The sequence below is a fragment of the Cantharellus anzutake genome (genome assembly GCF_015039405.1).
Source record: "Cantharellus anzutake strain C23 chromosome Unknown EI90scaffold_304, whole genome shotgun sequence".
NCBI lineage: Eukaryota > Fungi > Basidiomycota > Agaricomycetes > Cantharellales > Hydnaceae > Cantharellus > Cantharellus anzutake.
Window position 1 is genome coordinate 57,881 of NW_024067254.1, and position 15,298 is coordinate 73,178.

General features: G+C 48.1%; 5 protein-coding genes across 5 annotated transcripts; 2 read left to right on the forward strand and 3 right to left on the reverse strand.

The window, feature by feature from the left end:
• Window positions 1–443: 443 nt before the first annotated feature.
• Window positions 444–2,947, reverse strand: EI90DRAFT_2983759 (PTR2-domain-containing protein; the record flags this gene model as incomplete). Its single annotated transcript, XM_039055996.1, has 5 exons — window positions 2,670–2,947; window positions 2,361–2,585; window positions 2,126–2,212; window positions 1,738–2,051; window positions 444–1,669 (listed from the first exon to the last, which is right to left on the reverse strand). Exons 1-5 carry the CDS (start codon window positions 2,675–2,677, stop codon window positions 444–446), a joined length of 1,860 nt encoding a protein of 619 aa, XP_038907529.1. The 5' UTR covers window positions 2,678–2,947.
• Window positions 2,948–3,453: 506 nt separating this feature from the next.
• On the reverse strand, window positions 3,454–4,108 carry EI90DRAFT_3103107 (uncharacterized protein). The gene is made up of 2 exons (XM_039062592.1): window positions 3,915–4,108; window positions 3,454–3,836 (listed from the first exon to the last, which is right to left on the reverse strand). Exons 1-2 carry the CDS (start codon window positions 4,075–4,077, stop codon window positions 3,502–3,504), a joined length of 498 nt encoding a protein of 165 aa, XP_038907530.1. The 5' UTR covers window positions 4,078–4,108; the 3' UTR covers window positions 3,454–3,501.
• A 1,066-nt stretch (window positions 4,109–5,174) lies between these two features.
• EI90DRAFT_2983765 (gamma-glutamyltransferase 1) lies at window positions 5,175–8,117 on the forward strand. The gene is made up of 12 exons (XM_039055997.1): window positions 5,175–5,671; window positions 5,720–5,833; window positions 5,889–6,032; window positions 6,108–6,161; window positions 6,219–6,434; window positions 6,491–6,696; window positions 6,750–6,890; window positions 6,952–7,037; window positions 7,107–7,185; window positions 7,252–7,269; window positions 7,329–7,533; window positions 7,592–8,117. Exons 1-12 carry the CDS (start codon window positions 5,416–5,418, stop codon window positions 7,846–7,848), a joined length of 1,776 nt encoding a protein of 591 aa, XP_038907531.1. The 5' UTR covers window positions 5,175–5,415; the 3' UTR covers window positions 7,849–8,117.
• A 962-nt stretch (window positions 8,118–9,079) lies between these two features.
• EI90DRAFT_3103115 (fatty acid elongase) lies at window positions 9,080–10,317 on the reverse strand. Its single transcript, XM_039062593.1, has 5 exons — window positions 9,949–10,317; window positions 9,735–9,825; window positions 9,610–9,683; window positions 9,400–9,556; window positions 9,080–9,311 (listed from the first exon to the last, which is right to left on the reverse strand). Exons 1-5 carry the CDS (start codon window positions 10,270–10,272, stop codon window positions 9,091–9,093), a joined length of 867 nt encoding a protein of 288 aa, XP_038907532.1. The 5' UTR covers window positions 10,273–10,317; the 3' UTR covers window positions 9,080–9,090.
• Window positions 10,318–11,312: 995 nt separating this feature from the next.
• EI90DRAFT_3103119 (ER-golgi trafficking TRAPP I complex 85 kDa subunit-domain-containing protein) lies at window positions 11,313–15,226 on the forward strand (the record flags this gene model as incomplete). Its single annotated transcript, XM_039062594.1, has 15 exons — window positions 11,313–11,686; window positions 11,767–12,045; window positions 12,094–12,247; window positions 12,303–12,606; window positions 12,661–13,218; window positions 13,280–13,430; window positions 13,482–13,550; window positions 13,594–13,616; window positions 13,671–13,884; window positions 13,936–14,105; window positions 14,158–14,428; window positions 14,679–14,754; window positions 14,799–14,928; window positions 14,984–15,069; window positions 15,139–15,226. Coding segments are annotated over exons 1-15 (2,892 nt in total), but the record flags the coding sequence as incomplete, so codon positions are not given.
• Window positions 15,227–15,298: the final 72 nt, after the last annotated feature.

Below are 15,298 nucleotides of genomic sequence, written 5' to 3' on the forward strand. Positions count from 1 at the left end.
AATGTTTCAACAAAATCACCCCTCTTACCGTAGGATACATCCGCGACACGGGCGGCTTCCCCATCCACACCCCCTACTCACTTCCTACCTCCTAACACGGCTGGCCGGACATGAACGCTTCCATTCATTCATTCATTCATTCACATATCTAGTTTCGTTCGTGTAGCTCGAATTACGGATGTATCCAAAATTTACACATCAGAATCGGATCAAAAATCTCCGAGTACATCCAAACAGGTATCTACTGAGGATCCAAAATTTTGACCCCTTTACGCAGTGAATACAATGGAAATCTAGCGTATTGGCAATGATCACAGGACCTCTTGCACGTTCGCGTCGGGAAGATTGGTAGGACCTGCTACAAATTGGCACGATTAAGACACCAAAAACTTTTCAAAAATCAAGGGAGCAGCACAAAATCAACCCACCACATAGCTACACCCTCAAATACTATCCCTCTCGTCAACCGTCTTCAATCCCGTCCCCGTCATAGCAGTAATCTCGTTCAATTCATCCTCCTGCTTATCCAAATGGCTGAAGCAAATCCAAAACGCAATGCCACTCACGAACCCAATGATGGCCGCACTCCCATAATTCCAAATCAAATGAGGATCCGCGGACAACGGGTTCAATGCCTCCGTGATTGCGCTCGAAATCGCAGTCGTGAACAGAAAGACACTCATCACAACCGATCTCATGTTTTTCGGTGCCTTCGTAAAGGCGTATTCGAGTCCGGTGATGGAAGCGAAGATTTCGCTGAAGGCGATGAGGATATACGAGCCAGACTGGATCCAGACGCTTAAGTGGGAAGGAGTATCGCAGGAATTTGCTTGATAGCCACAAGGTGAAGTCTGATAAATGTAATATTGAACGACGGCCGCCCAGACCATTGCTGCTACGCCGGTCATAAATCCCAAGAAGATTCTCTTTATCGGTGTAAATCGAATCCCCATCCGTGCAAGCCATGGATAAATGACATAGTCACAGATGGGGATGAAAATGATCAGAGCGAGTGGGTCCAAGTTGTTGATGACGTCGTTGGGAACTCCGTTCGTTGTCATCGTTGCCGCTTGCGATGTGAGCGTAGTGTTGAGAGGGTTATAGCATATCCAGTAGCAAGGGAAGAACAAGAAGACTTGACAAGCCTTGAGTCCTCTCCTGACTTCATCCACGAAGATATCGTCATATGTTAGCCAAGAAGGTCGTCCGCCCTCAGGCTGAGACTCCAGAATCCTGCTAGGCTTAGCCTTCTCCCAAAAACCAGGATGGGTCCAATTTCTCCAAGTCCGAACTGGGTCCGTCCAGACAACCGTACCTTTCATTGCAGTCCTCCAAACCCGTAAAGCCTCGACGACGATCGAGCCTTGAGGGGGACTTTGTTTGTACTTATGTCTGCCGAGGAACAATATGATGGGGCAAATGAAGAAGAAGACGGTTGGAAGTGTGTAGGCCAACCAGAAACCGACGTATTTCTCGGAGTAGGTCATCCCTAGCTGACCGACGAGAGCCCCGACATTGATGAGAAGATAAAAGTAGAGGTAGATGCGTGCCGTCGTCACAGCGGGATCGACGATGACTCGGGTGCCATCAGAGAGAGATTTGACACGCATGGCAGACACTTGATACTGCTCAGCGACAAGAGGCGAAATATTGGCCTTGAATCCACCGGCTAGGGGACAAAGATAGGGCTCAGGGGAGCAACACATCAGGCCACAGGCATTAAAAACAAATACTTACTTCCCGTTCCCATAACAATCAACGCAAGCGTAAAACAGGCCAACGCCCCACTAGAATGCTCAATAACACCCGGAACACTGCTCACGATCAGCAAAACGTGCCCAATCATCGCAATGATCACAGCCCAGCAAATAGTTTTATAACGTCCCAATTTTGTATCCGCGATGTAAGCACCGAACAAAGGAACAACATAGACCCAGAATTGGTTGAAGGTGGTTAGACCTGTTGCGGCTTGGATGCCCCGCCCAAGGGCTCCTGAAACGTGGTCATGTCCGCCTGCACCGGTGCGTGAGCCGCGTGGGAGAGGCCGCTGACTGAGGGTCCAGTCCATGTCGAATGCAAAGTAGTTCAACTAGTCAAGTGACGGTGTGACGAGGTGGAAACATACATGAAGTTGGTGTAGACTGCCGTAGTGCCATAGTAGGAAAACCGTTCCGCCATCTCCACTATACCAATGGTGTAGGCGGTCCAAGGTCTAGAATATAAATTGAGAGCATCATCAGCATCATTCGAAATTCAGGCTCGGCATCGAAACTGATCGAGTCGTCGATTTCTATTTTGGGTTCGAGCTCGAGCCCCATTGGGCAAAAAAACGAGGACCGAGAGGAAAATGTCACACTCACAACTTATCAGCTACTCTCCCAAGCCTATTGGGACCCGACTTTTCATCCTCGGTGGGCAAGGCCCACAATTCACCCTCCGGCGTGACTTCAGGCCGATGATGTAAGACGTCGCCCCATTCTGCCGTTTCGATGCCTCCTGCATGAGGGTTTTCCTTTTCATCGGTGATGACTTTTTCCTCCCTGACGCGGGCTCTGGTGACGAACAACTGGTCTTCAATATCGGTTCTGGGGTGTTGATGAAGGGAAAATAGTAAAGCAGTAAAACGTTGAATGTAGGGGTCGTCAAAAATAAATGACAGAGGAACTTACGCGGACATCAGGCTTTTGTTAGATTACTAGATTGTACGCCTTCAACGACAAGGACGATGAAAAAGAACCAGGCGGAAGGGAGGGGAGGAAGAAGCAGAGAATAACGTTATAAGTGGGATTGTGACCACATGGCCGCAAGGGCAGTGTAGGGGAGACGACAAAGAAGCCAATTTCGCTTCGACTTCGCGTACAATAAATGGAAGGCCGGCTCCAGTAAACAACCCTTGATATATGAGCTCGCTTAACATCCACGAAGGTCGTCATTGCAACTCTCATTCCAGTGTCAATCCGTGAAAACCGGTTGGGCAAACTGGGTCAGGTTAGTCAGCTCAGTATAAGACCCTATCAAGGGGTGTTGCTTGCGCGGCCTTAATGGCCTATTTCACCGTAGACATCCTGGTGAAGTGGCTTGCTGCCGAGAACTGACCTGTGGGAAAATCTGGGACGTCCTAAGACTACCTAGCGCACAGCGTAGACGTTCTGGATGGGGGTTACTGTAAGTCCGATACTCAGCCCCTTCAAACCGGCTCGGTCGGGTTGGCAGTTAGATTCTCAAGACATCGATATATGTAAATGCACATCGACGTGGAAACAACGATGTCCTGCAAATATCCAATGATGGAATGTGGAACCAATCAATAACTTGATAGAAGAGGTTGACAGGAAATTGTCCATCTATCAGCTGGCTGTGTCTCGATTTGAGGGGTCTTATGTGGTCGCGTGATATATGAAAGCTGTGTGTATATGACGAAAATGTATGATGGTCTTATGATTCAAAGTGGCACCCGGATCCTTGCGAGCATCAATTGTAGGTATATACCTTTGCCCTTCCTCATGTGTAAACAGCATTTGTATCATGATCATTCTTGTAAGTCACAAAGGGGGGCCATGGTATGCGGTTGGGGGAGGACGGTCGTTTACCCATACAATCTTTCTTCCTCGAAGAAATCTGTATCAACATACTTGCGATAGCGGCAGTCTCATCGTTATGAGACTCATGGCTAATATTAGTTGAGTGCCTGATGGTGCGGTTGAAACATAGAACTTGAAGAATAACTTGAATAGTGACCGTCGTCATTAATGGTGGAGTGGTTGAGTTGTAGTCGGCGTTGCAGATGCGTAGCGAGAAGCATCGGTGATGAATGGGCCCGCTCCACCAAGTCCTTTCTCAGCTCAGTAGAAGTAGAGGAGAATGCTTTAGAAAAGTGTGGAGTTTTCGAATACATAGGGATTGGGGATTCGTACTTGGGTTTAGGAGCATTGGACGCTTCATTGAGGTGAAGAAGTGATTCGAGAGTTGGACTGGTGGCGAGGGTGTTGGGATGGCGATTCTGAACGATGTAGCCAGCGGAGAAGTGATCGGGAAGGTGAGAGGCAGAGTAGCACGCCCGTGTTTACGCTTCGACATGCATGGTTCCAGGTGGAAACTAAAATATAAACCTAATAACACCCCTTGGTGGAACGGACAAGAATCACATGCGCAATCACGAAAATGAGGAAATATTTTCTACTTAAAACCAACCAAAGATACATACATAGTTCATGAATACCACTTTAAGCTTCAGGCGCTAAATCAAAATCATATTTTGTAACTGATTTCCTTTCCTTTTACTTAAGTACTATTATTATTATCATGCGGTCTTCCATTGGCCTCGTGCAGACGCCCATCCGCGGTTACTGTCGAAGACCTGAGCACGTTATGTTCCTCGTTGCTGTTGAGTGATGGAGATGAGGAGATCGTCGTGCACATAGCGACGAGCGTGGTTCTCAATCGAAATCGGGGGGGAGGTGGTCGAGCGAGTCACTAAGACTCTCCGCTTTTCAGAAACATCGAACGCCACGGAGCCGAACGCCTCAGTACGATGGTTACAATGCGTAGGCCCGCTTGATATCTCTGTTATAGCAGCGAGTCACTAAAACTCTCCGCTTTCCAGAAACACTGAACGCGCCGGAAGTGAACGAGGTAAACGGTTCACGTGCGTGCATGCTTCATGCATGTGATGAAGCCCGCAAGAGGTCAGCTGGATAAGGGACATGTGAAGAAGTGAGGAGGCAACGGAGAATATTAATGAGAGGAGCGCGAAAGTGAATAACTGAAAGCTGGCACGTGAGGCGAATAAGTATGACGCGTGAAGACGTCACGCACATGAAGAACCAATCAGAGGCTTGGAAATCAACCAATCAGAAGTGTTCCACGACCGTCTCATTATTAATATGTAAGCAATTAATAAGTAAGTATGTGACACTCAGCGCTCTCTGTATAGATAACATCGTAACCTGCGCAAACGGTATAAGCGATAACGGGATATCAGACAAAAGTGATAAAAAGATAAGATGCTAATAAGTGCCACATGTAGAACGTAGTAGCGTATACTTGGCGAAATAGTGAAACATGTTGGTATAATATCAAATAACTGATATAAGCATGGCATGCATACTGGCGCGTCGTCATGGCTTGTTCATCCAACAATTTGACCGCTAGTCACTTTGCGAAGGATGAGGGTTCGGCGCCTGAACTGCTTTTCTAAATAAGGAAATCCTCATGAGCGCCAACTTTTTTAGGGCCAACGCCGCTTAACCGGATTAAATCCCAACCGGCAGCAAAGGTCGTAGCCGCGCAGAAATACATAATATGTATGTCCCTTGTCCAAGGGCATCTTGCTTTTAAGATTCCCCACTCCCGAGCAGCGGGACTTAGTCTACACGCCGAACAGTCTGGTTTCTAGACGTCCCAGTGACACTATATATGCGTCTTTCCTTGCTTTCAAGCCCTGCTCTCCTTTTGGTCTCGTTGCTACGGTGCTTCGTCTATGTGAAAGGCACGCCTCTGAAGACAAGGGGTAACACGCTCAGGAAGCCCACGCATGGTGCCGTGGCAAGTGAATCAGCTGTGTGTTCAGGCATTGGGGGTGACATTCTCAGGGCTGGTGGGAATGCTGCTGATGCCATTGTTGCGACGGTGCTTTGTGTGGGCACGGTGGACGCACATCATTCCGGCATTGGTTTGTTCCTTTTGTCGCGTTTACATCATTGTCTGATCTGGAATGTAGGTGGTGGAGGCTTCGCGCTAGTGAGGAGCCCTAAGGGCAAGTACAAAATGATCGATTTCCGAGAGACAGCACCAAGGGCGTCGAATGAGACAATGTTTGTCACTCAAACTAACTGTGAGACGTGTCCATTTTTACAGCGAGCGGCAGCCCATGACAGTATTTGGTGTAGCTACTGCATCTACCATTGGAGGCCTCTCTGTTGGCGTCCCCGGTGAGCTCCGTGGGCTGGAGTCGATTCATAAAATGTACGGCCGTTTGCCCTGGAAAAGGTTATTCCAACCTGCCATCAAACTTGCCAAGGAAGGCTTCGTCAGTTCGTGTTACTTCTAATCCCCCGATCCTCACTCTAAAGAGCATTCATCACTGATGTGCGTGTAATTCATTTTAGTCCAAGGACAACTTGCTGGAGCGATTGCATCCAATGCTGCGTTTATTCTTAACGGTGAATCTTCCCGACCCCGACCAAATCCTACTTTTACTCAGCTCGTTTCCTCTCCAGACACGGAGTTTTCTTCTGTTTATGCCCCCAACGGCACACTCCTTAAGCAAGGATCCGTTGCCCACCGACCTGCTTACGCCAAGACCCTCACGGCAGTAGCGAACCACGGGGCGGATGAGTTTTACTGCAAAGATAGATGGATCGCCCGAGCGAGTGTCAAGGCTGCCCGACATAGCTACTTGCAACCAGGTATTATTACCCTTGAAGACTGGGAAGGTGAGTCAGATCCATACGTTTAAACTTGATTTATTCTGAATCGACTATTTGTGAAGGATATAAGGTTGAGATTCGAGAACCGGCCAGTATCCACTATAAGGGCCTTAAGCTTACCTCAACTGTGGCACCCTCGTCAGGGACTGTCGTTCTTGGCGCGTTGAACATTTTGAGCGGATATGATCTGAGCTACACAACGGATCCCACCACGGGACTGGTAGTGGATTCAAACTTGACGGCACACAAACTAGTAGAGAGTTTCAAGGTAGGCATCATTTCCTTGACTCACCGTCTTCAAACTGATAGTGTCCCCTCCAGTTTGCATACGGACAAAGAACAGTACTCGGTGACCCAAAGTTTGTAAAGAACGTGACCAAACTGGAGCTAGAGTTCATGGAGCCTCAAATGGGAGCGAAGATTAGGGCCGTGATGCCAAGCAATTCAACCGGGCCACCATCGGTGTGTTTGCCTTCTTCCCTCAAAGCTTGAATTGAGCATCGAGTGATGATAAAAACCACAGCTGTATGATCCAACCGGCTTCGAAATCAAGCAGACGCCAGGCACGAGTCAAATCGTTGCCGCCGATGAGAGTGGACTCGTTATCAGGCATGTACTCACCACTTCACCATACTGCCCATATGCTAAGCAACATGGATCGCATGCTTCCGGGAACAGTTTGACAACTACTGTCAACCTATATTTCGGCTCACATATCATGGTTCACGAAACGGGCGTGATTTTGAACGATGAAATGGTGCGCCGTACTTGGCCAAATCACTCGTTTTGTGCGCCATAGTAACGACCTATGATTCATCCTCAGGACGACTTTTCTTCACCTGTAAGTATATACCCACCACCTCTCCTAGTTGATCCACCATATTTACGCAAACCGTATAGGACTCATCGAATGCGTTCGGATATGTCGCTACACCCGCAAATTATATTCAACCCGGCAAACGCCCCCTTTCTTCTATCAGTCCAGTTATTGCGGAAGATGAACATGGTCGCTTTGTCTTTGCCAATGGGGCAGCGGGCGGCTCAAGGATCATCACCGCTAACATTCAAACTCTGCGTCACTACTTAGATCACAACTATACAGCTCGTAAGCAATTCTTTCAATTCCTCAGTTTACCATGTTTATATATCTTGTCTATGCACAGAGCAAGCTGTTAATGCCCCGCGAGTACATGATCAAATTTTTCCACAAGTCACCACTGTCGAGTACACATCTGTTTCACAGAACGTTACGGGCTACAATAATGCCACCGTTGCATCCCTTGCTAGCCTCGGCCATAATATTAGCTGGGTAGCCCCTGGAGTGAGTGTCGCAGCCGTGATTGGACACAGAGATGGGGTGTTCGATCCCGCCGCTGATCCCAGGGTACCGAATTCTGGTCATGTCGTTATTCAATGCTGATGAGTGGCGGGGTGAATGAGGTGAAGGATGCGGTGTCAAAATTCATTCCTTGTTATAGACATCTATCGAGTAACATTGGAATATAATACGTATATCCTTCCTGTTCCTTTTTGCTAACGCGGAGCGGATCGTTGCCATCCCTTCACATTCGAGCAAGACATATTTTGTGCAACGACTTCATGCCTGTCATTATCTAATAGCTAGCTATTACGTTCAGATCAGCTGTGTATGTATCTTCTGTAAATTTGGACTCAGCAAGAATACAACGGGTCTTGTCTTCATGCAGAGGTGGCTCAAAAGGAGATGTAGCGTGACGACAGCCCCGACTTGCACTGAGACTTCGCACAGAGAAGACAGTGTACAACCAGAAGGAGATGTGAAAGCAAGAAACTCACAAATCACGGGAACACCCATAAATGTCGCAAATAAACGGGCTCCCCATAAAGCCCGGCCCTTCACCTACTGCAAGACCGAAAAATTCACAACACAGATCCAAATGAAGGGACAAGTAACTCAAGAAGTGCCTGGACTAGGAAACAAGGCAGCAAAGAGCAGCAGGTTAAGTGCAGCAAAGAGCAGCAGGTTAAGTGCAGCAAACGAAGAGGATAAAGGCATATGAGCCATGGTCTGCGGATACTGTACAAGTCTTATTTAATCTCGTTCCTCCATTAAATCACGAATAACCGATGCGCAGCCATCTTAATTTGAGCAGCCTTACTGTATGTTTCACGATCACCTGCCGTTGTGCCCACAGAATAGGGTGCACGGGTGAAGTGCTCCTGCAACAGGGTACGTTAGAGGGGTTGGCCATCGAAGTCCCTGTGCGTGTGGCAAGGCAGAGTCAGCCATCCCAACCTCTGCCGAGATCGCAGCCCAGTTGGACGGTTTGGGGCCTGGGGAATTGAGATAAGAATGACGCCTGCACTTTGTCTCCACACCAGCTCTTCGTGGGAATGACCACAGACCAGTCGCAGAGCAGCTTCGAGAAAACAACACCATAAATATGAGTAAAACGAGTATAGGTACTTTAAATATATGCTTAACATTCTCAGAACACAAACTGTAGCCTATGGACATTATTGAGGTTGCTGCATCTAGTGAGACCCGAATTGGAACCAGGCGACTCCGAACACCCTAAACCCCAAACCCCATGACACCTCTCCTTGAGTAGCATCACAGGCAATGACTTCTGACCTCTACGCAGTCTCATACGACAGCCAGTTGCAGTTGCTGGCCACTCGCTTAGAGATCTCTCTTGATTGAGCCATTGGCGACACCATTGGCGCCCTTCTTGGCACTAGCTGCTGGCTTATACGTCCGCAGGTAGAAGTCGATGAAGAGTAATAGATAGGACGAGATGAGAAGCATGCCGAAAACAGCAGCTGCATTCGTTCCTGCGCAATCCGCAACGTGGGGCAAGTTTATGTTGGGGATCCATTTCTCATGAGCCGCACGTTGCCAGACTGTTTTTCATCCATTTCAATGCGAAGAGCAAACAAACGGCATCATAGTGTGAGAAAACCGGAATAAAGCTAATTGGAAAAAACGTACCGGAGAAGTAGATGGCGATGAGGTCGATAACGAACTGCGTGATTTGCATCGTGGTGAGATATTTCTTCCACCAAATCTTGCGCCCACCAGCGGTGGCCCAGTAGTAGTAGTACATCAAGACGTGAACACCGAGGTTAAGAGTGATGGGGACCCATGACTATTATATCGTCAGGGAGTTCGTCAGATCATGCATATCAGTTGAAGACGTACCACACTGGTACGGCCATCGAGCTGGGTATAGCATAGAAGAGCAGTGGCGGAGTGGTGGAAAACGTGCAGGAAGGCTAAGAGGTATTATTGAGCTCAGTCATTTTTTTGGATCAACAACGACATACCGAGAGGCTTTTTCTTTATGGCGAGGAAAATGGTATCGATGAGCTCAATATACTTGAAGTAATAATTGATTATATAGTAAAACTCCAATCTCTAAACGGTGTGAAATAATATAATTTGGGGGGACTGGTCAGTGAACCCGCGAAGGTATGTTAGACGTGGGGCGTGTCGGGTGCCTTGCTCGCCAATGTGAACACCGAATCAGAAAGCACCTACCGGAGTCCACGACGATGTATGGCAAATCGCGCCAAACATGCCAGCGTTGAATAACAACGGGATAACTTCCTCAAGCATGCATGCGAGTAACAACCCACTCCCAAGGGACAAAAACATATTGTGGACTTGAAAAAGAAAGGTGAGCTTGTAAGGCTGGTAAGGTTTCATGGCAGCCTGAATGCCGAAGATGGTGATGAGGTATGCAACAATTATGCCAACGACGATTGGGGTTGTGCTCAATGGAGTGACACCTTTCTCATACTGCCGGAGGTAAGGCGGAAGGCGGTAGGGGACGACAGAGAGGATAAGATCTGCGAGACCCATTACAGAGGAGTAAGGGAGAGGACGAGAAGAGGTGGAACGAGGAGGATTTGGAGGGGTCAATGAAATTTTGAATGGCTCAAATTTCCTGGCCAGCCAATCCAGCGGAACCAATTTTAAATCAGGAAACTCTAAATCAGAGGATTTCTGTTACACAACGTCGCTTGTTTCTTGGCTGAGCGTTATATAGCAATTCGTTTAGGTAGAAGGTCATTTTGGGGGATTTCTTCTAGCGCCGCTAACAATACTGTATTCTCCTTATTGTTTCCTGGCGCTTGGCCTTCCCCACTGATCAATTACCGGCAACCTCCTTCCGCTTCATTGGTTGGGGACGACGTGCGGATGCTCCGAACAGAAATATTCCTCCCCAGGTGTATCGATCATCTTCATCGTATGGAAACATGATTCATGTAAAAGTGTCCGGGCGCTTCTTTCCAAGCTAACTGGTAGATTGGAGATCAGCGCCAGACGCCATGCAAGCACCAACAGTGTGGTTCTGTCAATTCACTCACAACACCCAATGCCACTATACCATCCGTCATGCGAGATCCCATCTAAGCGAGAGGTTCCTCAGATGTGTGTTGGCGTGTACCCAAGTGGACGTAGCATCTTGCACATTTTGCCATACGATGGCTATTGTCAGGGATTAGGTCTCAATACCCAGATATTGGATCATTGCGCAGATACCAAAACGCCGAACTAGGGACAAGGGTGGTTGCTTAGCTTATTAATCAGTCCTAACCACTGCCCACCCAGCGCCACTGTACTACGTTCATGTCATAGTAAATCTTTAACCAAGCGGACCGTCATACTTCAAAGATGAAACCCCGGAAAAAATCAGTACGTATATATGTGATATGATTCCAAGATGGATATGAAGCGCGGTTAAACAAATGGCGTGAGGTCGTGTCCAAAAGCTCGGCAGGAAACAGGTCGAAAGCTAGGTTCCCAGAGAGACGGTCTTCCGTACAAATTTGGCTGCTGGCCTGAATCGGTAAATTCTGCCCCAGCATTGGCGGTCCCAGAATCTAAGAAACTTCATAGGTAATCTCATGAGTCTCAACGAAGAACCTCAAGCCTTGAAGCGAAGTCGCTTAAATGCCAGCGACTTCGGTGTGGCCATTAATCGATCTAGAGCTTAGACATTTGTTTATTTCTGGATACTTAGTCCGCAACTTCAGGCTGCTCGTAAACGTTGGAGCATACTTATATATTTCTGGCTCAGCAGCTGCACTGCCACAATTTCAACCAAAGCTGGCGGACCTTTGGATGTCGACTACCGTGCCCACCCTTCCGCATTCATTGGCCCCGCATATTCTTATACATGCATCCCCGGACGTTGAAAACCTCTTGTTAAGCCCAAAGGGTCTTCCACCTCTTCCCGAGCTATTGTCGGCATTCGCTCACCTCTCTCAAGGTAGGCCTTGAGTTTGCCTGAAGATTATTTTGGGCGCTTTACTGGTGTTCGGCATCCTCATTGTGACCGTACACATCTAGTTACCACAAGGACCAGCACCCTCTCTCAAGTGACTCATCCAAGATTTCAGGTCAAGTTCTCATCGTTGGTGGACGTTGAAGAAGAATGCCGCGAGGACGAGGAGCGGCGAACGAGTCGGATAATCGACTGGATAGGTGGAAGAATCGCCCAAAGGGCTTCCACATGGCTCGGCGACGCCGAATCAAGGGACCGTGAGCGTTGGTGGGACGATGTTAAAGCTTGTGCAGACAGTGACAGAACTCCATGCCGCACCGAGGGCTGGAATCACCCTGTTGCGTGTAAGTGGTTTGTGAATACGGAGTATTGGTCTGATGAATCCCATGAAGTGATTTTGGCTACCTCTACTCTCGCACCCAATCCACTGCAGGCCATTACTGCCTTACATGCTCGAACCTTGGATCTTCCGTCATGGGTAGACACGACCCTATTTCGGTACACGCTAATTATCCATCCCACGCCTTCGAATCTCAATCCGGACGAGTGAGTAATATCTCCTATTATTGGCATCAGTCTAAGCTGGATCCTCGATCAATAGGGCGGTAGCTCTGTTGAACGCTGTGAAGAAACAGTTTGATCTCAATACTCATCTTTTGCAACTTCCGTCGTCATTAGAGAAAGTGAACGTACGAATACCTTTCGCGAGCAGCCGCCTATCCCCACCATTGGACGTTTCACGATCGCCTGAAATTCGGCGGCCAAAGCTTGAACGTCGAACAGTAGTGATGGAAATCACGATGTCAGAGACGGACGCGCAGAATACCCAGAGATTTGTTCGTGAGTTTGTGACAGTTTCTCTTATCCCTTGGATGGAGAGATACGTGATAGAATGGAATAACGCGGTAATGTGGAACATTTCACGCGTCACGCTGACTCCACTGACCATGAATCTATAGTTTTCCTCAACCAGACGCCTCCCATCGCGTCTACTATCCTCGACGACACGTCGGATCTTCGGGTCTTCTTCTCCCGCCCCTACTTCATCTGTTGCCAATGGCATTTTTTCTCTCGAGTCTCAGACATGGATGCATCGCCGTTTGGCTGAATTTTCAACTATATTAGGGGATTATAAACTTGCCTCGTTGGTTTGGGAAACTCTTCGCAAAGATTTTACCACAGGTTCGGATGTGCTGCCGCTCATCCTTGCTCCAGCCTCCTCTCTCTCTGTTTACGCAACCGCTGCCCTGCAACTACTTGGATTGAATAATGAGGAAGTTTCTGCAGTGTCACAATATAGAGCACTGCTGTATGCCGTCAGATGGGAGATTGGCATTCCCCAATTTGCAAGTATCGATGGTGAGAGATGGCTTGCCATGGCCGCTGGCAATGCCGAAGAGCCATTTTCCGCTCTTCTTCTGGCGCGAGCTGCCTCCTTAAGTAGTCGTCGAGGTGCGAAGAGACGTGCCGCTTTATGGTACACCTTGGCTGCCAAGAAACTAGAACGAAGTGGTGTCGTATGTACTTCAATGGCCAATGGGGTAGATGAACTAACGGACTTCTCTCAATATATCCCAGAAACCATTGACCATATACTTCTTCCAGCAGGCGAGCGATGCACATGCATTCAGGAAAGAAGTGCTTCTATCTCCATCGTTCTTTGAGATTGAAGCTCAAGAACAGGACCCGAAGATTGATCCTACGCAAGCTTGTATTCAGCATGCCTTAGGTATTGCGGTAGTTCTAATTGGCAATGCCTTTTTTATGAATCTTTTGATAGGCAGGTTAAAGTACTCCAGTGGCGATACGACTGCAGCCATCAAACTCTTCCTGAAGCTTCTGAGCCACAGTGCAATCCTTTGATAAATTCGACAACGATAGGATGTATGTAGAAGATTTTCGGCTTGCATTTGAGGTGAGCAAACCGGATTAGGTTGTGCTGCGTGCCCTGCTCATTCTTTTTGCTCAGCATTATCTTTCAACCAACCCTGAAACCCCTTCCTTCACAGAATCCAAATTGCCCCTGAATGTCTGTTTACCCTCAAGGACCCGTGTACGATTTTCCTCAAGAGATGTCTCTGAATCATCAGTGTGGACCGAGATGCAAGAAAGGTGGACAGCTTACCAGAAAACTCGAGGCGATAGGTCAGCCTTGGACCTTAGGGAGTTCGCCGAAGTGGGAGGTACGTGGGTAGGGTGAATCTCGAGTCGATTCTCTAATTTCATTCCTTTAGAACCTTTCTGGATCGACTTAGCACTTTGCAACCCTCTGGATACCGAAATGAATCTCACTGGCTTAACGCTCGAAGTTGAATGCAAGGATGCCTCGAAGGACGCACTGACTTCGGTTGTGCAAATTGAGATCATTGAATCGGTTTTTCTCAACTCGAAGGAGAGGACAACGGCAGTCATGTTTTATAAATATTACGTGATTGTCGCTGATGTGACATCCCTAGGTCCCTATCAAAGCGACCCCCCTCATCCCAACGTCCTTGAAATTCATTAATGCGCACTACTCATTCCTTTCTCTCCTTCGTACTTGTGAAAGCCTGGCCGTGCGTGGAAAGCGTCTAAATGATACCCCCGCCCAGCGTCAAGGAAACGTACGCGCGCCTGATGCGTTCGTAGTTGCCAATGTCCGACATCCCGTTGCCAAGCTAGAACCACGATTCGATGATACCTCTATTAATCACGAAGATGAAACGACCTTTTACTGCGGCGAAATACGTAATGAATACTTTTGAGGTTGAAAATACCGGGAAATTGACCGTGAACGATATATGGGTGGTACTGCCATGGGACGGCTCAATTAGGATAAAAGATGATGGGGATCTTGAACACCTGGAGAGTAGGTGCAATCTCGGTTTTGGTTGCGGCGAAGCTCACCGTGCCACAGAAATCGCTGGTCCAAACACATTAGCCCCTCCCAGCCGTATCGATTATCTTCCGGTCCTTTAACACCGGTGCTTCAATAAAGCTGCCGATCCAAGTATTTTCGGGACTCCAGCCGCAATCACCAATTCCATTCTCGTAGTGTACCGAGAGGTGCGGCCGTTTCTAATTGATGGTTTAAGCACTTACTTTTCGACATCTGAAGGATGAAAATTCCCTCGCTTCGTTTGTGGCCAAAGCAAACACGAACTGCCTGGGTTGAAACACTCCTTACTCTCAGGACACACCTGGTACCAAGTTTATCACTGGAATCGGAGTACACGATGATGCTCGAGGTACGCGCGCGTGTTGTAATACCTACCCCTTTTCTCCGTCGTGACCTTTCCCTAGATTGAGAATTTAGGAGGGCCATTGGGAGTGCAAGTTAGGCAAGTTGGTGGTTTTAGTCCCTCATGGTGCCTCACCCCTGCAGAGACGTATGTATACATACTAGGAAGCTCCCTTGCGCCTCTTCTGACAATGACTACCTGGTTGGCCATTTTCAGACCATTGGTTCCGTTACTGGCCTACCGCCAACTTTGGCGTCTCGTTCTACCTATCCATCTAGTGCCTGACTTTGAAGTGAATGAGGTTGTGGCACCTACAAGAAGACTCATTGACTCATTGGCCAGCATACTTGCTGCCCAGGAACCCTCGCCGCCAGAA